Source organism: Miniopterus schreibersii (genome assembly GCF_964146895.1).
Source record: "Miniopterus schreibersii genome assembly, chromosome: 4".
In the NCBI taxonomy this organism is placed as follows: domain Eukaryota; kingdom Metazoa; phylum Chordata; class Mammalia; order Chiroptera; family Miniopteridae; genus Miniopterus; species Miniopterus schreibersii.
Window position 1 is genome coordinate 62,688,098 of NC_138105.1, and position 19,660 is coordinate 62,707,757.

At 51.9% G+C, this 19,660-nt stretch overlaps 2 protein-coding genes across 9 annotated transcripts in view; one reads left to right on the forward strand and one right to left on the reverse strand.

Moving 5' to 3' along the window:
- The first annotated feature begins 971 nt into the window (after positions 1-971).
- Positions 972-15,300, forward strand: CHRNA2 (cholinergic receptor nicotinic alpha 2 subunit). 2 transcript variants are annotated; one of them, XM_081135262.1, is made up of 7 exons: positions 972-1,403; positions 5,475-5,701; positions 6,494-6,645; positions 7,085-7,129; positions 8,384-8,493; positions 11,205-12,205; positions 13,597-15,300. In XM_081135262.1, the coding sequence occupies exons 6-7, from the start codon at positions 11,228-11,230 to the stop codon at positions 13,720-13,722; spliced, it is 1,104 nt and encodes a 367-aa protein (XP_080991388.1). In that variant the 5' UTR covers positions 972-1,403; positions 5,475-5,701; positions 6,494-6,645; positions 7,085-7,129; positions 8,384-8,493; positions 11,205-11,227; the 3' UTR covers positions 13,723-15,300. The 2 variants fall into 2 exon arrangements, with proteins under 2 accessions (XP_080991388.1, XP_080991389.1); XM_081135263.1 differs by lacking the exon at positions 972-1,403 and having other exon boundaries at positions 5,481-5,701; positions 11,164-12,205.
- Positions 15,301-15,648: 348 nt separating this feature from the next.
- Positions 15,649-19,660, reverse strand: part of PTK2B (protein tyrosine kinase 2 beta) — a 118,208-nt gene continuing 114,196 nt past the window's right edge. For 6 of the 7 annotated variants that reach the window (XM_081134670.1, XM_081134668.1, XM_081134671.1 and 3 more), the window contains 4 exons: positions 19,022-19,068; positions 18,210-18,347; positions 17,868-17,948; positions 15,649-16,735 (listed from right to left, as the gene is read on the reverse strand). In XM_081134670.1, the coding sequence (XP_080990796.1) occupies positions 16,520-16,735; positions 17,868-17,948; positions 18,210-18,347; positions 19,022-19,068 (482 nt within the window). In that variant the 3' untranslated portion in view covers positions 15,649-16,519. The remainder of the gene's footprint in view (positions 16,736-17,867; positions 17,949-18,209; positions 18,348-19,021; positions 19,069-19,660) is intronic. The other variant, XM_081134674.1, reaches the window with a different exon arrangement.

Consider the following 19,660-nt stretch of genomic DNA (forward strand, 5'->3'; position numbering starts at 1 on the left):
AATATTACTAATCATATACACATGTGTAAATGCATATATACATATATTATTTCACTAGTCTAAGCTTTTAATTCATACTATTTACTCCTCACAACAAGCTTATGAAGTAGGAACCATTATTTACACCATCCTTTTACATATGAGGAAACTGAGGCACAGAAAGCTTAAGAGACCTGCCCCAAATCACACGGCTTTTAAGGAGCAAAGCCAGAAACCAATCCCTGGCAGTTATGTCTGGGGCTGTCCTTTGCTTTAACAAAATAAGGGATGAAATAGCAAGTAGCTTAAGGGGAAGGATGGAGTATGAACTTATCTATGGGCTGAGGGGAAGGAACAAGTAGGAGAGAGAGATGAAGACCTGAGAAGGCTGGGGACAGTTAATAGATGGGACACTATTAAGACCACAGGCGTTCACTTTGCCATGCACGGGAGGAGGAACAGGACTCCTGGTTTGATGCTAGAAGGAAGGAAGCCAGGGCTTTGTTTGTGGTTGGGGGGAGGATGACCTTGCTTCTCTGAGTAATAGAAGGCAAGGTCACCAGCAAGGACGCTGAGAGGTCGCAGGCAAGCTGCAGACCAACCAGGTGGCAGCAGGAGTGACCTGGTGTTCGCACAGGAGGCCGGCTGGGGGAGATGGGGGTTCCTCCAGAGCAGAAGGGCAAGGAGAGAACTGTAGGCTGGCTGTCCGGTGACTCTGTCCTCTGGACTCTTTTACTCAAAACTATACGGCTCTGTCGACAGACAGACCCAGGACCCAGGAGGTTCCCCACCTGAGGGTGGGTCAGGGGCCAAGGCAATGATCCAGGGGCATGGGGTCCTTCAAAGCAAAGAGCAAAACATCCTAGTAACTGGACAAGGGAAAGCAAATCTGTTGTCTGTCCCCACTGGACACAGACTGAATAGTCAGGCTCCTCCTCCTCTCCTCCAGAGAGGGTGTGTGTGTGTGTGTGTGAGAGAGAGAGAGAGAGACTGAGAGAGAGAGGGAGAGAGAGGGAGAGAAGGAGCGTGACTCTGTGTGCTCGCCAAGCCAGCAGTCCCTCCTGCGCCCTGGTTCGCCTTGTGCCTGCAGAAGCCTTTGTGTCAAGCTCTCCACGGCCCCCTCCTCAGTGGCGCCTGCACGAAGCTTCCCTGGCTGCCAGAGCTGAGAGTTCCAGGCAAACCGACCTGCTTGCAGAACCTGTCCAGCCCTCCCCAGGAAACCAGCTGGAACCTCAGTCCGATCCTCCTCATCTGCCAAGGTGTGTCCTGCCCTCGCCTCTGTTTGACTATGAAATGAAGCCGCCCGGCTCTGCTCTGCTCCTGCCTCTCTGGTTCGGGGTAGACTTTTGTCAGCTGACCAGAATCTCCAAGACAGGCTGGTTCTCTGCATTCTTTGAATGGCCTGTCTTCTTCTGTGGCCACAGGTAAGAAAGATGCCCCCAAGGCTTATGTTGGGGACACTGTGGGTATGGGAACATTGTGGGGGTGAGGTCCAAGGGATACTAGCAGGTGAGTAGCTTCTGGGTACCTAGGAGGGGGTGTGTCAGAGTGCTGGAAGTTGCCTGCTCCTAGAAAAATGTTAGTCTTCTGGTTGTCCCTGCCGGGGCTGTTCAGAGTACAGCGACAGGCAACCCTTCCCACTCGGAAGGGTAGCTCGGTTTCAGGAGTTATCGCTTTACTCTAGTGAATCTGCTGCGATGTCATTATTACTCCTATTCCTTCTTTTGTCACTTATTGATTCATTTAGTAAATACTCTGTGTCCTTTAAGAACGACACAGACATCAGTGGTATTCACTGCCTTGGAAGGTAGCAAATTCTCCATTCCGGGGGTTTTCTGAGGCTAGAATCTGTGGAGAGGATTCCTACATCAGCTGGTGTGGTGACCCAGATGACCTTTCAAGATTCACCCAACCTCGAGACGTCAAGCTTTTGCAATTGATTCATTTATTGAGCAGAGCAGATATAAGAGCCACCACTATGCTCCCTCTCCCCTAAGCACCTTTAGTGAAATGATTTGGAAGAAGAAACAGTATTATTTCCTTTCATCGAAGGGCTTCCTTTGGGGTGTTGGATTGTGGGAGAGCTGAGACGCCCACCCTGGGGGCGGTGGGGGTGCTGCTGGCGGGGAGGGGCTGACGGGATCTGAGCAGACTTTCTGGAGGAGTCGGTGCCTCTGAAAAGAGTAGAAAGTGACCTGGTGGGTGTGAAGTTGAAAACCAGCTGCAGTAGGAAGATGGACAAAGAAGCGAGCCCAAGTAACCTTGACTTCAATGGGACCAGGATTCCAGAGGTGGGCGACAGAGGCTGCAGTGAGTTGGGGTGGGGGGTCTGGGCACCCTCATACATCAGCAGCAATACAAGCTCAGCGGGAATGCTGGTGTCTGAGCCCTTCGCATATGCACTATTTTTGTGTTGGTTTTTCTGTGGACCTCAATTCACCCAGGTCCACTTTACATGCAGGGACATCCCCTCACAGCCACCTCTCTCCAAGCCTGCCAACCCAGCCACTTCCAGGATCAAAGGGTTTGGGCTCTTTCTCTTTTAGTATCTTTCTAATTGGGAGGCAGAAGGTTACTCTAATTACTGTCAATTACCTGGAACAATTGCTCCTTTGGTTTCCAGCGACAAATTAATGAAATTATCATAGTGGGCTAATTACAAGGGATGCAAATTTGAGGCATCTTGCAGGGATAGGTCCTCCAGAGTCGACTGAATCTCATTTACGGATGCCTGTCCTTGAGGAGTAAGTGAATTTGCACATAGAAGATCAACCTTGGATCTAGGTGAGTCTGGCTTTGGGGTGGGGTAGCTTTCCCTCCTCACCACCTGGTCCGCTGCAGACCTCAGCTCTGGCAGTGGCTCAGCGACGACAGTCGTAGTATTAGATGACTGTAGAACACATGCAAGTACTGGCCGAGGTGCTCACAAAATCGCCCTCCTGGTTGGTGCCACTGGGTAGCACTTTACCACATTATAGTTTAGAAGCAAATCAGTCAACATTTCAGAACATCAGTATTTTAAAAATTTACATAAAAGAGATAATAATATCTCTTCCCCATGCCCTCCTACGGGTGATGTGATGCCCAAATGAAGTCAAAGGCACAAAAGTTACACAAAAACAAATCGTTCTTAGGAAAATCTAGGAGTTGTCATTCAAGGGGACCCTGGAATCTTCTTTCCCTGCACTTGCCCAGCCCTGTTTTCTTGCAGCTAACCAAAAACAAAGCAGAGACTCTTCACGCATGGGTGATAAGAGCACTGAACAACTGAATTTAATTTTTAAAAAATATATACATTTTTATTGATTTCAGAGAGAGGAAGGGAGAGGGAGAATTAGAAACATCAGTGATGAGAGAGAGTCATTGACCGGCTGCCTCCCACAATCGCCCTACTGGGAATCAAGCCCGCAACCCGGGCATGTGCCCTGACCCAGAACTGAACCAGGACCTCCTGGATCATAGGTCGACGCTCAACCACTGAGCCACGCCAGCCGGGCTGAACAACTGCATTTTAAAACTTCTCTTCATTTTAACAAGCAAACAAAACTTCTAGATGGTGGTGATGGTAGCGGTCAGGTAGTAGTGAAGTCACTGACATCCCCAGGTAAGTTAGGAAGGGATGGGACACATGAGAATCCTAAGTCGGCCAGGGCAGAGGATGGGAGAGAGAAAAGGAACGAGAAAGGGAGCTCTGTGCTTGTCAGGTTTGGAATGAGGGCAGAAAGCAGAGAAAAAAACTTCCCTTGTCCTGCAGTTTTCCCCAGGTGTGGATGAAATTTAGTAGGTGGTGACACCAGTCTTTAAATTCAACTCAACTCACTCAGCTCAACTCAGGCATCTCCGAGGTTTATGCAGAATCAGACTCAGTCTCAGGGAGAACGTCCCAATAGAAGGAGTTGTAAAAAGCCTGGAGGGAAGACCTCTGGGAACACGGGCCTCTTGGCAGAGCTTTGGAACCAATGGGGCTAACTGAGCAAAGTCATGCCCCAAAGCAGGAGTGGGTGAGCAGATGAGAATCTGGAATTTTCCTTCTTTCCCTTCTTCTCTGTCTCCAGATTGAACAGGTTTTGTGACTCCATTAATAATAATTCTGATTCCAACATGTACTCAGCGGTGGCACTGTTAAAGCACTTTCACTCATATCCTTTTTTCTTTTTAAATTGTGGTAAAATATACACAATATAAAATTTACCATTAGTGACATTTAGTACATTCACAATGTTGTACAAATTATCATCCCTATCTAGTTCCAGAGTATTCTCAGCATCTTAAAAGGAAACCCCAGTGCCCATTATCTGGATTGAGAGTCAGCACTATCCTGAGGACCTGGCCAAAGCCTAACACACTGATATGTACAATATGTGCCTGAACATAAGACAATCCCAGTCTTCCAATAAAGAAGGTTGTTTTCTTTAAGCACTAACTTGAATATGTAAACTTTTTAGGATAATATTTACTACATTTTCCAGAGACACATGTTTTAAATCACATACTATATAAAATAATACATTAACTTAAAAATATGCTTTCCCTCAACTCTCTCACATCTTTGACAGCAGTGTCCTCCTCATAACCAGAATCAGTTTTCAAATCAGCTACCTGTGATTTGGTTTATATTACCATTTCTACAGTCTAAAGAGAGTTGGCTATTTCTTATAATTCCAGAAGATGTTTAATTATTTTTCAATAACAGCTTTTTTGGAGATATAATTTGCATACCATAAAATTCACCTATAATTTGCATACCATAAAATTCACCTATTTAAAACGTACAATTTGGTGAATTTTAGTGTATTCACAGAGTTGTGCAACCATCACCACTATTTAATTGCAGAACATTTTTATCACCCAAACAGAAACTTGTACCATTTGCAGTCACTACCTCTTCTCCCTTTCCCCCAACCCTGCAATCGCTAATCTGCTTCCTGTCTCCATAGATTTACCTATTCTGGATATTTCATCTGCATATATCATAGAATATGCAGTCTTTTGCGTTGGGTGTCTTTCATTTTGCATAACGTTTTCAAGGTTCATTCATGCTGTAGCGTGTGTCAGCACCGCATTCTTTTTTATGGCTGCATAGTATTCCATTGTATGGACGTACTATGTTTTGTTGATCCATTCAGTGGACTGGCCTTTGGGTGCTTCCAGCTTTTGGCTAGCATAAATAGCACCGAAATTCTTCTTTTGGCCACCCTTTTCAGTATGTTTATCCTTATTTTACACATGTAACACTGAGGTCAGAAAAACGAGGACTTTGGTCTCATCTTGTGGCCTCCTCTGCCCAGTGGGTCAGGGCTTATCTTAGGGCAGAGTAGCTGGTTGACCCTGAGAAAGTGAAAGATGCTGGTTCTTCAAACCAGGGAGAGCCCAAGAGCCCTCTCCTCCTGGGAGGCCTGGTCACTGACCTTTCACACCTGTGTGGAGTGTGGGGAGCAAAGGCACACCTGTATCTAGGGTGCATGCCCCTAAGACACTCTCCTGGGCTTGCTCAGGTTTGGCGGTGAGAGGGAGCTGCGTGGAATCCAGCGGGAGCTCTGCCTGTCAGCAGCTTGCGGCCCTGCTGGGGAAGCTGCCGAGGTTCAACCCACAGCAAAGCCCTGGCCTGCCCTCCTTCTGATGTCCAAGCGAGGCCTCTCCTCTGAAGCCATGGGCCCCTCCCATCCTGCACTCCCACCCATGACAAAGCTCGGCCTGTGGTGGCTCCTTCTGATGCCAGCAGGTGAGTGAGCGTCATCACTAGGACATCATGCCACGCCTGCAAGCTCACGGGCTGTGGAGGAAACCCCTGCAGGCGGGCTCATAGCAACCAGCAAATCTGCAGGGACTTTAAGTAGCTCATTCCACAGTGAGAGTGGAGCGGGGCACTCACAGCTCTGAGACTGGCAGCTGGGTTACCTTGAACCTCCCCTGGCTTCAGGGTCCCTCATCTGTAAATGCCAATCGGGCTGTGAGCCCCCCAGGTCGATTGTAAGGATCACATGAAATGAGAGTCTGTGACTAGCACCTGGTATACAGCTGGCACTCAATACATGGCGACTATCGCTATTGATATGCTTTTCTGCATTTTAGTCTCCTCTTGCTCAGGCAGCAGGCCCCTAAGAGGTGAAGCTGTTGAAAGAGCAGACATGAGGAGTTCCATCAGACAATTTTGGGACACTTTTTTCCTAGCTCCTCAGCCCTAGGCTAAACCTGGTCTCTGTGTCTGACTTCTTCCCCCTGCTCTGCCTGGACACCCCTCCCAACATTTATTTCCATGCCTCCTTAGCAAATCGTCACAGAGCAACTGACATTTCTTGAGCTCTAACCATGCTGGTTGCTTTAAGTTCTTATGTACACTATTATATTTACTCATCAACAGCGTTGTGAGATAGGTTCTGGGTAGAGTCCCCAATTTGCAGATGAGGAAACTGAGGCTCAGTGAGGTTGAGTGGCTCTGATTTGATGGGAGAGGGAATTGAGCACCCACCCCCATGGACTCCCAGGGACCCCACTCTTCCTGCCTGTCCCACAGTGTCAGAGCAGCGAGCCCCCCACACCCAAGCCGAGGATCGCCTCTTCAAACACCTCTTTAGGGGCTACAACCGCTGGGCACGGCCAGTGCCCAACACCTCGGACGTGGTCATCGTGCGCTTCGGGCTGTCCATCGCCCAGCTCATCGATGTGGTATGCCTGCCCCGCCACCCTTTGAGCCCTTGGGATCAGCCCCAGATGGCAGGCCCCTTTCCTGGCGTCCTCCCTCACTCCCTAGCTCCAGCCCTTCCCCTTCCGGTCCCCCAAGAGCACCTCAATCAGAGCTTCCCTCCCTCCCAGCCCTGGAGCCCCTCCTGGGAGGGCACTGAGTTAGCGGTGGGTTTTCTAGATGCTGTACTCGTTCCACTGGACACAAGTCCAGAGGACCCAAGTGGCCTGGGTGATCCTGAAGAATCTGAGTAAGGGGTCCAGCGTGAGGTAGGGTGTTGGCTGGGCTGGGCTTGCTGTATCATATAAGAGGACCTTCTGGTGAGAGAGGGGCTTGAATCAGCCCTCCCAGTCACCCTGTCTGCTGAGGCTGGTTCCATCACTCTAACTGCTCTTACCCTCTCTCCCGCTGCCTACTGGCCAGGATGAGAAGAACCAAATGATGACCACCAACGTCTGGCTAAAGCAGGTGAGGGCCCCTCCGTGGTGAAGGCGGGAGCAGGGCCAGTGCTTTTCCTCTCAGGTGCCTGCTTCCTCTCCTTGCTGGTCCATACCCAGGTTGACGCATTTGCGTAAATGTTACACGACTGTCCCTAGAGGGAAAAGGCATCATGCACGGGGCCTTTTCCAGGTTGCAACACTGCTCTGTGTTAGTGCAAATGTGCAAAAGCAAAACGGCCCCTCAACTTAGGGCCTGCCTGGGGCTGGGGAGGCGGGGAATCAAGCCCAGTGCTGCCACCTACTAGCAGCGCACCCTCCCTCACTCTCCTCACCCCAACTCGTTGATTGTCGCGATGATTAGAAAGAATGATCTAGGGGGCCCCCAACGTAGTTGATTTATAAATGGTTACTATTTTCATTATTATAAGCTTCTGTGAAGCAAAGGACAGGCTTGTGTGTCAACACCAGTCATTCTCTGCTGGGGATAATTGTTCCTTTTTGGTCCAGAAGGGACAACTTTGGAGTTTTTTCATTGTTGGGATACTCATTTATTGAGCATCTACCAGAGGCCTGGTGCTAGCAATGCAGATGTTGTCCTTGGCTTCATGGACCTTACAGAGGCTCTAAATCAATAAACACGCACGTCCACATATAGTCTCCGCTTATGACAATGCCGTAGAGGAAACTTCAGAGAGTAAGACTAACCTGGTTTGGGGAGAAAACAGATTCCCTTGGATCGGGTGGTGTGAGCCCTGCTGGGGCTCCTGGAGGGCGCACTGGAGCACAATTTGAAAGTCACTGGTTGACTCTCTGCTGAATATTCTGGCAGGTTTTTACCTCTCTGGTCCTCAGTTTCCTTATCTGTTAAAGGGAAAAACACTTCTACCTGCTTGGCATTTCCTGCCCAGCTCGCCCATTGACTGCAAAAAACTTTGTAAATTGTGATGCATTAAAAATGCTACTGCAAATGACTGCTGTGGTCCCCCGAAGTCGTCCAGTTAGGAAGTGGCAGAATGAGGAATAGAGGTGGGACTAGGATGACTTATTGACTAAGAGTGCCAGGAACTCTGAACACTGGAGCCTGGCGAAGGAGAGAGGGCCGGGCGTGTTAGAGCAGCCTCCCGATTCCCGGCTCGGAGCCCTTTCTACTCCCTGGGGCTGGATGAGGAGCTCCGTGTTGCTCCTGAACCCTGCTGCTGGGCGGCCCCAGGCTGCCCTGTGTTTGCCCCGAGACCTCCTCTCCCGCAGGACCAGGTGCCCTGACTCCCCTCCCCACACGCAGGAGTGGAGTGACCACAAGCTGCGCTGGAACCCGGCCGAGTTCGGAAACATCACATCCCTCCGAGTCCCTTCGGAGATGATCTGGATCCCTGACATTGTCCTCTACAACAAGTAGGAAGCCGCTGGGGTCCTGGGAAGTCGCCTGGGAGGCCCCCTGGAAGGAGTTTCTGGGTTGGACTTGGGAAGTGCTCCCCCTCGTGTCTCACCTTCACTGCCCCATCTCACGGTCTGCTTTGCTACTAGTACCCCCCACTCTTACCTTTTCTCTTGATTTCTCTATTTCTTTCATTTTGTTCTCTTACTCATACACCCAAATTTACTGAGCACCTACTATGCATCAGTGCCTGGTGCTGTGCTAGTGGGACACAGATTTGCCAACACTATTATTTGAAAAACGTGGTTGGTGCAGGCTGTGAAAACAATGCCTAAGGGCTGGAGTATTGCAGAGTGGCAGTGTTGCTCCCTTCGAGGTAACACCCTCCCTTCAAGGGAGCAAGCTCACTTGGTGTGGGTATTTTTTAAAATCATGTTACTTATAGTTGCCTTGTATTCAAGACTAAAAAGGACCAGTCTTTGAGCATAATGACTAGAAGCCAATAAAAGGCAGGGGAGTCTAAAAAGAGCCCTGGGGAGAGAGTCTATTTTTTTAAAATATATTTTTATTGATTTCAGAGAGAGGGAGAGATTTCAGAGAGAGTGATAGAAACATCAGTGATGAGGGAGTCATTGATTGGCTGCCTACTGGGGATGGAGCCCACAACCCAGGATGTGCCCTGACCAGGAATCGAACCCCGATCTCCTGGATCATAGGTCGATGCTCGACTGCTGAGCCACGCCAGCCGGGCAACAGTCTATTTTTTTTGATAGAAGAAATAGAGACCTATAATTTTACTTATAGTGTTTGGTAGCAGATAGTTCTTCATTTAGAAGTCAAGAATTTAAAATTAAAAGATATTTGGCACTACGTTCATCTAAAATGTTTTCCAACATGGGGCTCTAAGGAATTCCTAGAGATATGAATAGATGTGAAAAGTGGCCCTGTAGTCAAATAATTCTGGATAACACTGTTGACCCTACTGTTCCTTTGGAAAATGTCAGTACACAGTAGCATTTAAATGTTAGAAGTTGTGCAGCCAAGAAGCCAATTCAGCCCAGCATTTCCCAATTCATTTGACCCAAATTTGGAAAAGCCTTTTTTTAAAAAAACAACAACAAAACAGAGGGGAAAGATCCACTGCTGGAGTTTTGGTGCCTCCAGGTAGGTCAGAGGAGACTGACAATGATACCCTCTCACTGGAGCCATTTCTGTAAACAGCATGGGTTATCTGGGAGGTTTAACACCCGGGTCCCTGGCGTCTGCTGCTGCCACCAGAAGCACGGACACCTCACCCCGTGTTTTTGTGTCCCAGAGCCCGTACCCAAGGTCCATCTAGTTTCTGCTTCCTGTGCATCTGGCAGAAGTCAGAAGCAAGGTCCTTAGCATCAGATATGCCCTGGAGTTTTAGGGCTGCCAATAAGGCTTCGGCCAGTGTTGCTTGAATATAACAGATAATTCTTACAATAGGACAAAAGTCCAAACCAAATTCTTACACTTAAAGAAGGATCTCCTCCACCCAAAAGCCCTTTTCCAGGTTTACAGGAAGATCAAGAAAGTGCGCTTTCCTTCCTCAAAACGGGGCCCATGTTGCCATCTAGTGGTGATTGTGTGTGATGACAAAAATGCCTTTAAAGGTTTTTAAACTTTTGCCCTGACCTGTTACTCTCCTTCAAAGTTTCAGTTTCCAACCTTTCTTTAAAAGGTTCCCATTTTCTAATCTCTAGCTTGGAATACTTTGTATCACCTCCCAGGGATAATCAGGGACTCAGGCTCCCAGGAAGCCCCACTGACTGGTCACTATTCCAGTGTCCCCAGAACCCCGGTGGGCCCTTAGACGTCCAGCTCCATGACCCAGCAGGCCCTGCCCCTCTGATCTAAGCACACCCTATGAATTTTCTCCTTCCGCCTCTGTTCCTTGTTCTGGAGGAGGCTCTGCTGGGACCCCCTTCACCTCATCTCTCCGCCACATCCTACCATCGTCGGTCAAGGCCTTGTTCAAATGGCCACTTTCATGGTGACCCTGCTCACTCCAGCCAGAGGTGTCCCCCCACAGTTCTTGAGGAGCTCGGCCAGCCCTCAGAGTGCTGTGGTCAAACTGCCTCCCTTGTGTGGTGGGTGTTTGGGCTGCCTCTCATTTCCTCTTGGTTCCCTAAGGGCAGGCTGAGTCTCACATTGTGTCCCCCCTCAGCTCCCATGTAGGCCCTAGTGGGTGAGGCTGGCTCAGAAATGCATGGTAAATGGATGGTGTCAAGGAATTACCTTCTTTTACTAGCAAAGATGTTGGGTCTCTTCTCAGCAAGGTGCTAAAATTCCCAGGTGGACAAGACATGACTCCCATTGGAGGGCCTTACCATTTGCTGGGTAGAGAAAACATGCTCATAAATAATCACTTTAAACTATTAAATGACTACAAACAGAAAAATCAAACTACACATACTCCATTGTCATAAATATGTAAAAATGTTACATATCAAATATATATGGTGTGTATAACATCAGAATGTTAATAGTGGCTGTTTTTGACATTCTTGGAATATTTTCATATTCTTCGAAATGCCTATCTTTGTAATTTAAAAAAGGTGCTTGAAAAGACAACTCCAGTAGCTATAAATGTGCTGGGAGAGTCCCACACACTGGCTTCAAACCCAGCTTGGCCAGATCTGGCTTTGTTATTGGGCAGGTAGGTGTGCCAGGCCCTCCATGCGCTCTCCTCTCCTCAGTGCAGATGGGGAGTTTGTGGTGAACCACATGACCAAGGCCCACCTCTTCTCCACGGGCACCGTGCACTGGGTGCCCCCGGCCATCTACAAGAGCTCCTGCAGCATCGACGTCACCTTCTTCCCCTTCGACCAGCAGAACTGCAAGATGAAGTTCGGCTCCTGGACGTACGACAAGGCCAAGATTGACCTGGAGCAGATGGAGCAGACCGTGGACCTGAAGGACTACTGGGAGAGCGGCGAGTGGGCGATCGTCAACGCCACAGGCACGTACAACACCAAGAAGTACGACTGCTGCGCCGAGATCTACCCCGATGTCACCTACTACTTTGTCATCCGGCGCCTGCCCCTCTTCTACACCATCAACCTCATCACCCCCTGCCTGCTCATCTCCTGCCTCACCGTGCTGGTCTTCTACCTGCCCTCCGACTGCGGCGAAAAGATCACACTGTGCATTTCTGTGCTGCTCTCGCTCACTGTCTTCCTCCTGCTCATCACCGAGATCATCCCCTCCACCTCCCTGGTCATCCCGCTCATTGGCGAGTACCTGCTCTTCACCATGATCTTCGTCACGCTGTCCATTGTCATCACGGTCTTTGTCCTCAATGTCCATCACCGCTCCCCCAGCACCCACAACATGCCCCACTGGGTGCGAGTGGCCTTTCTGGGCTGTGTGCCCCGGTGGCTTCTGATGAAACGGCCTCTGCCACCCTTGGAGCTCTGTGGCTCCCCAGATCTGAAGCTTGGGCCCTCCTACCACTGGCTGGAGACCAACATGGATGCACAGGAGAGGGAAGAGGAAGAGGAGGAAGAGGAAGACCAGTGGGTGTCGTCCCCCTCCATGGGTGTCCTCTACAGCCACGGCGATCTGCACCAAAGGGCCTCAGGTCCCAAGGTGGAGGCCCCATTGCAGAAGGGTGGGCGCCTGCTGTCACTTCGCATGCAGAAGGCGCTGGAAGGCGTGCACTATATTGCTGATCACCTGCGGTCTGAGGATGCTGACTCTTCAGTGAGTTGGGGCTGGGCCCCTCCCCTGGGTCACTATCAGCCTCGTAGGGAATCACCTTACCCCAGGGGGTTGGGTTGGGCCAACCCCGTCTCCTTCATGAGAGGACCCCTCTCCTTTGGGAGTTTGGAATAATAGTGATGGAGAATGTCTAGCTGGCAACTTGTGTGTTTTTTTAAATATATCTTTATTGATTTCAGAGAGAGGAAAGGAGAGGAAGAGAGAGAGATAGAAACATCAATGATGAGAGAGTCATCGATTGGCTGCCTCCTGCACGCCCCCAACTGGGGATCAAGCCCGCAACCCGGGCATGTGCCCTGACCAGGAATCGAACCCCGATCGCCTGGATCCTAGGTCCATGCTCAACTGCTGAGCCACGCCTGGCCGGGCTAGCTGGCAACTCTTAAAACACGAATTGGCGGTGGCAGGCCAGCAGTCAAGAATGCCCCAGCTAAGCCTAACCGGGAGGCAGCAAAACTGAGGGAGGGATTGCAGCTGGGAGCTTCTCATGCTATTCTCGCCATCCTCACACCGTTTCTCACTATTACCCCACTGGTGGGGGGGGAGGGGCGGGGGAGGAGGAGGGAGGATCATCAGGAGAGACCATATGTCAGGCTGCGCATGCCAGCCTTCCCCCTTTGCCCTGACGGTCTCCCCCTCCTCTTTTTTGTGGGCCCTGGGCATTTTGTGAGCTTCACTGCTCACTCACAAACCCTTAGGAAGCTTGGCTGTGCCAGGTGGGCTCCCCTTCCTGGCCCCTGCTATGTCCCACATTACTAGGTGAGCCAGCCACTGCCCAGGATCACAGAATTCTTCTTAACAGCCTAGGGAAGGGTGAAAGGCCCAAGGGTCATTGGGTGGCCTTGTTGAGTAGATAAGAAACATTAGTCGTTATCTAGTCTGGGAGCAGCTAGGAGTTCAGACCCACTTGCCTGGGCTGTGAGCCCAAATTCCACAAAGTACTCCCCCAACCTTCCTTGGGCCCCACCTACCCTCACCACCCCCTTCTCCGTCTCCTGGAGGGGGTGGGTGAATGGGGGCTGGGAAGCAACCTGAGGGCAGCAAAGTCTTCACCATTTTATAAGTACTGGGTAGTGTGTTTAAACCACTATAGGCCTGTGGGTGGTTCTAGAACCTTCTTGTGTCCCTCCAGCCTCTCTTACCTGGAACTTGAGAGCCTCAGGGAAGGCTTTGGGTTGTCCCAAGGGTAGGACAGGGCAGGAATCACTTAGGAAAGCATTGAGTCTTAAAACAACCCTGTTTTCCACACACCCACCCCCACTTTAGCTTCTCAAGGTCTCAGTGGGGCCCCCTTGCCCCCTCTGCCATTTTTACAGGAACCCTTCCCCTTTCCCAAGGCCTAGCCCCTGTCACTGAGTCCACTCCACCTGCAGGTGAAGGAAGACTGGAAGTATGTGGCCATGGTGATTGACAGGATATTTCTCTGGCTGTTCATCATCGTCTGCATCCTGGGGACCGTGGGACTGTTCCTTCCCCCGTTCCTGGCTGGAATGATCTGATTTCCTATCCCTGGCTTTGGCTCAAAGGTGGCACTGCTGACCATCTTTGCTGCTGCCTCGAGTCCACCTTTGGGGCCAACACCACGTGACTGCAGGTGCCTCTCCATGGCGTCCCAACACTGGCCCAGTCATCAAAGACTTCCTGACCCCCTTCACTTGGCAGGATTGTACTATGCGCTGAGAAGCTACTGGGCACAGCGCCCTGTTTTGGATGCTGAGGGGCAAGAAAAGAAGGCACTTGCTCTGCAGAAGGTCATGATACGGTGGTGACAATGTGAAGCGTATGAGAGTCTCCTGAAGGAGCTATACAGACACTGAGTGACAGGAGGGTTGAAAAGGGGAGCAGAGGGCGAGGGTGGGACCAGGCGAAGAGCAACAGAACACAGACCTCAAAGGAAGGGCGAGGGTGCCACAGGGGGCAGAAGGGCTCTATGAGCAGCGCTTTGGATACAGGAATGAACAGCCAGGCTGAGGCTGGGCTCCTGAGTGGGGAGCAGTGGCTGGCGGCTGGGAAGGTGGTTTGGGGTGGCTCTGAACCAGGTAGAGAAGTTCGGAGAATGAGACTGCAGTTCTAACAGTAGGGTGGGAGGGAGGAAGGAGGAGGCAGGCCACAGGCAGAGTGGAACTGCAGGGCGGACCCCCGGGCAGAGGGAGGAGGGTGCATGGTTGGATGCTGGTAGTTGGGCCAGCCTACCTACCCGGAAACTCTTGTAAGCCCTGGTCAAGCCCTTACCTTTAGCCCTCACCCCACCCCCAAAACTGGTTCAGCACCAGGCTACCCCGAGAAGTTTTGAGAATCCCTGTCTACAGGGGAGCCATCTGCCCTTCAACTCATGTGGACAAACCACAAGGCCATCCCGAGCCACTCTTGATTCTCCTCAAGCTTGCAGTTTGCTTCCTCCCTTTCTCCACAGGGCAAGTGGTAGTAGGCACTCAGGATATTTGTTCTGAGTGGCTGAGGGGAGCAAGTGGATTGCTTTGGACCCCACGACTGCTGTGTAAATGCAAACACTGCAGGACCCAGGACCACTTCCCTTCCCAGCCTGCCCTCCCTGTCCCCAAAGCCCCACAATGTGTCTGACCTACTCTGAACCGCCCTGGGCAGTCTGTTCTCGAACCTTGGGAGTTTAGCTGGGGGATCATGCCTCACCTGTGACCCATCCAGTTCCACTTCCCCAGGGCGGAGCCCCAGCAGCTAAAAGATGTGGGCACTGGGTTCTTGGGTCTGTGTGGGGACCCCAGGCAAGAAGCTGAGTAGGGCGAGCTTCCAGTTTCCCTTTGATCTTTGGGGTCCTCTCCTTCCAAAGCCCCCACTTGCCTCTCCCTGACAGACCAAGTGGAAACTCGAGACGCCCCAGCCCCAGCCTCTGCTCCTCCATTGTCTCCCAAGACCCCCCACTCAGTGGCCCATTCTGGTTTCTGGCCCCTTCCTGCTTCTACGCACACAGCCTCTGGTCTCCTCCCTCCTGGCTCTCCCAGCCTGGATCTCCTGGTGTAGTGATGTTCCCTTATGTTAGTCTGTCTCCCATCCATCTTGCATGTGAGTAAAGAGATCAAATAAAATCGAAGCTGCTGTTCATTTAGCTGTGGGACCTCTTGCCAGCATCTCCAGGACCACCAGAACCTCCCCTAGAGCCCTGGTTGTTGGGATGCCAGCTGGGAGAGAGCCATTCCACTAGCATTCCTCATGTGGCTGTGTAGGGGGCTGCCCTGGGTCCCTACTGGAAAATGTCCCTTTGGTCAGGGGCAAAGGGGCTGGGGCTCATATCTGACCCCACTGCCTGGATATCACCAGGCACCCCTGGGTTGAGCCCAGACATCAGCCCTTGATCTACGCCCAACTGAGCACAATCAGTTTCTTCCAGGGCTGTGGCTTGAGGTCAGTGTTTCCCTGCAACAGCAGATCAAACAAACAAAACAATCAAACCACAGTGCAAATGTACAATTTTAATTCATCCACAAGTCAAATAGAAAGAACGGAAAGGTTGTTCTGCACAAACACGAGAGAAGGAGCGGGGCGGGAGCCCGTGAGAAAGGGGTACAGGAAAGGAGGAAGAAAGGAGGGGGCAAAATATGGAGAGAGAGAGAAAAGCAGGAGTGAGAAGGAAAGCGGGCTGTGGTCCAAGCCCTGTTTGGCCTCGACTCCCCTTCTCCTCGACACTTGGCGTGTTGACAACACAGCATCCTGTGTCCAGTCTCCCAATAGCTTGTTGCTGGACTGTGTCCCAGGTGCCCCCTCCAGGGGTCACATGGCTGTCAGTCCAGACAAAACTCACATTAAATAAATTCCAATATACACTGTACAAGAAAGCTGGGTCCATCCCTCGTCTCACCAACTGTCCACTCTGCAAAAGGAAGCCCCTCTTGGCACCTCTGCTTCGGGGGACTTCCATGGGCAGAAGAGGAAGAAGGAATAGCTTGGTTCCCAAATGGCCGCTATGTCCATGCATAAAGCCATCATGGTCACTAGGGATATCAGTGGGACCCCCAGCAGGCCAGGCAGGTGTGAGGAGGGACTGGCCCGTGGCAGTGGCAGCTGTGTTCCCTCTGAGCCCTCTTTGTCACCCCCTGGACTCTACAGCCCTGAGTCCCCTCTGTCCAGCTGCGGCCTGAGCAGCACAGTCTTGGGGTCGGGTAGGGAGAGGGGCTCGTGCAAAGTGGCAAGGGAAGGACTCCTCTCGGCCTTCCCCCTGAGAAGACCCATATGACCGAAGGCAGGGCAGGGCCGGGGGCAAGGGAGGTACACGAGAGGCGACAGGCGGGGGCGAAGACGCAGGCAGGTGGCGCCCACCCTCTATCACTCTGCAGGTGGGTGAGCCAGATTGGCCAGAACCTTGGCCTGGTCCACGGCATCGAGCAGGTTCTTGGCGTCCACGGCCAGGGTGTGGGAGGCTGTGAGCATCTGTCGCTTGCACTCCTCGCTCAGGGAGGTCACGGCATTTTGCTGGGCCAGTCGCATCTTATTGATGAGCTCTGCCAGGTCCTTGTTGAGCAGTTTCTGGGTCCCTTCAATCTGCAGGAAGAGTGCACAGGAGAGGCTGGGAGCCTAAGCCACACAAGTGTCCGCCTCAGTGTTGGCTGAGGTAGTCAGAAGTTCTCTGGGGGACTAGCCAGACCCAGGCCAAGGTTGAGTCCAAGGTCCTGTATGAGCTGGAGCCAAGTCACCAAGGACTGACATTGTAGACATCCCAGCCCCCAGGCCCCCAGGCCATCCCAGTCTGATCCAACCCCACAGGCCCTCCTTTTATCACAACATCTTCATGTGCTGGCCCAATATTTAAGTGGATGGTTGGAGGGCAAGGGCATTTGTTCATTTGTTAGCTATCTACCATGAGATCAGGAGCTCTGGGACAGTGGTTTGAGCTGTAGGGAGTTGTTTACTGCCATGTGCCCTGGCGTTTAGCACACTTCCGAGTGCATGCTCAGCACTCGAGGGTATTTATCAGGTGAGATGAGTGACTGAGACCTCATGCCGAGGGTAAGATGCTCTCCTGTCGGACAGGGCAGCTCAGCCTGGGCTCCTCTGTGGGCTGCTGCCTCCCAGAGGAAGGCCGTGAATCCTCCTCACCCACACTGTCCTTGAGCAGTCACAGATGTTGGGGATTCAGTGGTCACCTGTGCCAAGTGACTGACCACAAGGAGATGCCACATCAAACCACAGCCTGGTAGGGGCTGTGGGCTTCTTTAAGATTCTAAATCTGGTTTCCAGATGGACATCCAGCAAATGTGCAGAGGCACTGCATGAGGTTCCTATTGCTGCGGTGAGAAGTACCACAAACGTAGTGGCTTAAAACAACACAGATTTATCCTCTTACAGTTCTGGAGGTGGGAAGTCTGCAATGGGTCCTATGGGGCTAAAGCCAAGGTGTACTCTCCTTGGCACATCCTCACACATTAAGACAGCGCTGCAGCTGTCTGAGACCTAAACTGGGAAACTGGCCGAGGAAGACAGCTAGGTCCCCAGGTGCCCACTGAGCTCCCTTGTGGTACCTGCTCAGATATGCTGAGCAGGGCCACCTGCTGGAGGCTCAGCAGGCAGAAATGAGACTGCCCAGGTGGCCCTTGTGAGCCTCCTGTGTGAAACACAGCCAGGGCAGGTGGAGTAAAGGGGAGCCGGCAGCACTATCTGAGACAAGGACACTCACCTCCGTCCGTGAAGACAATGGCAAGGAAGGCAGGATATTGTCCACACTCCCGATGAGCTTCCGGAGGGTCAGGCCCACGTTCTGGGAGAGAAAGGGCAAGGCAACTGTCACCTTTTGCTTTTGAAGAAAGCATGTGTCCCTTGGGAAGAGCACTCCTGGTCGATACCTGCCTTCCGAGGCTACCTGAGGCTCAATGCCCTTTGACCACCTTGCTCTAATGGGGGTCTTCCTGGAAAAGACCCTTTCTGGGCAGACTGGGAAGCTCAGCCCCTCCCCACTTCCTTCCAGGGCTGGGATGAGCACCTCCACCTCCCCTGTCCGGGCTCTGCCCCTGGTGCTCACCTTCACCACCACCACATAGGCCTCGGGGGGCAGCTGACAGAGCTCATTCTTGAGTTCCAGCACAGCCCGCACCAGCTCCATGACATTGAGGTACACCATGTCGTCGGTCCGATCCAGGTTGGCTGTGGGCTGGATAGACTGGTGGGGGAGTCTCGAGTCAGGGGGATGCTCATTCTTTCCTGGGCACGCACTATAGGTGCCAACTCAGCCACCAGCCCAGTTTGAAAAGACTCTTCTCCAAAACAATAGTGCCCTGTACTGGGTGCACCCTTCCCTTCTGCTTCCAGGCCGTGGTTCCCACACTAGAATCTGCCAGGAGCCTTTAAGAACACTGGTGGCCAGCTACGCACCAGGCCAACTGAACTATCACCTGACATGGAGGCCAGGTGAGTTTTGAAAGCTCCTCAGGTGATTCTAATGGGCAGCCAAGGCTGAGAACCACCGTTCAGAGTGAGGAAAAGCAGCGCCCATCCCAAGATCTGGGTGCCGAACAATGTGGGCGCTGAAAGCTAAGGGTGCACACTTGAGAGAGGAAGGGGGCCCCACCTCCTGTTCCTAGGGCAGGACCAATGGGCTTTCCTTCAGGTCGGGGAGGAGGCCTGGGAGACAGGGACTGGTCTTCCCCTTGTTTTTTCATGGATTAGCTGTATGGCCTTAGACAAGGCACTTCCCTCTCTGGGCCTCAGCTATATCTTGAGGATATTAGACTAGATTATTTCTGAGGGCCTCTGAAATCTTCGCAGCCCACCGTCTTCAGTCCTGGGGAGCCCTGATTCAAATTCATTACCAGCTTTGGCAGAGACAGCACATACCTGTGCACACAGCCGCGGTGGCTTCTGTGGGGGACCCGTGAACTCCGCTGGAAAAGGAAGGAGAGTGAGGGAGGATCTCAGCAGCCTGGGCCCTCCCTTTGTACCTGCTGATAACCAAGCCACTCCCCTCTCCTCTACTACCAGGAGACCCTGAAAAATGAAACCCTAATTCCAGAAGATGGCCCTCCGGTAGTCAGGGACAAGAACTGTTGTCCACTTATAGAAAGAAAAAGCTAAGTCACAGCAGAGATAGAATGACTGCAGAGGGTGTCCCAGCCCCTGTGAGCCTGTGTCCCACCCTGAGGAACAGCACACACTCTGGCCTTGGCAGTCACTGGGAACAAGCTTCACTCTGGGAAGGCAGCAGGCGGCTGCGGAACCCCCAGCATGGTGCCACAGCAGCTGGTGGGGTAGATCTGTGAGAAGTGCCCGATAGTCTGCTTTGAGCATTTGGGGAGTCAAGGAAGTGAAACCGCAGAAGAACCACACTATTCATGCCCCACTTTGAGAAGCAAAGAGACACACAGCCCTGTGGAGCTGCTGGAAGAGTCAGCCCCGGAGAGGAAGTCACAAGACCTGGTTCTACTCTCACCTCTGCCACCAAAGGGCTGTGTGACATGGGTCAGCTCACTTACACTC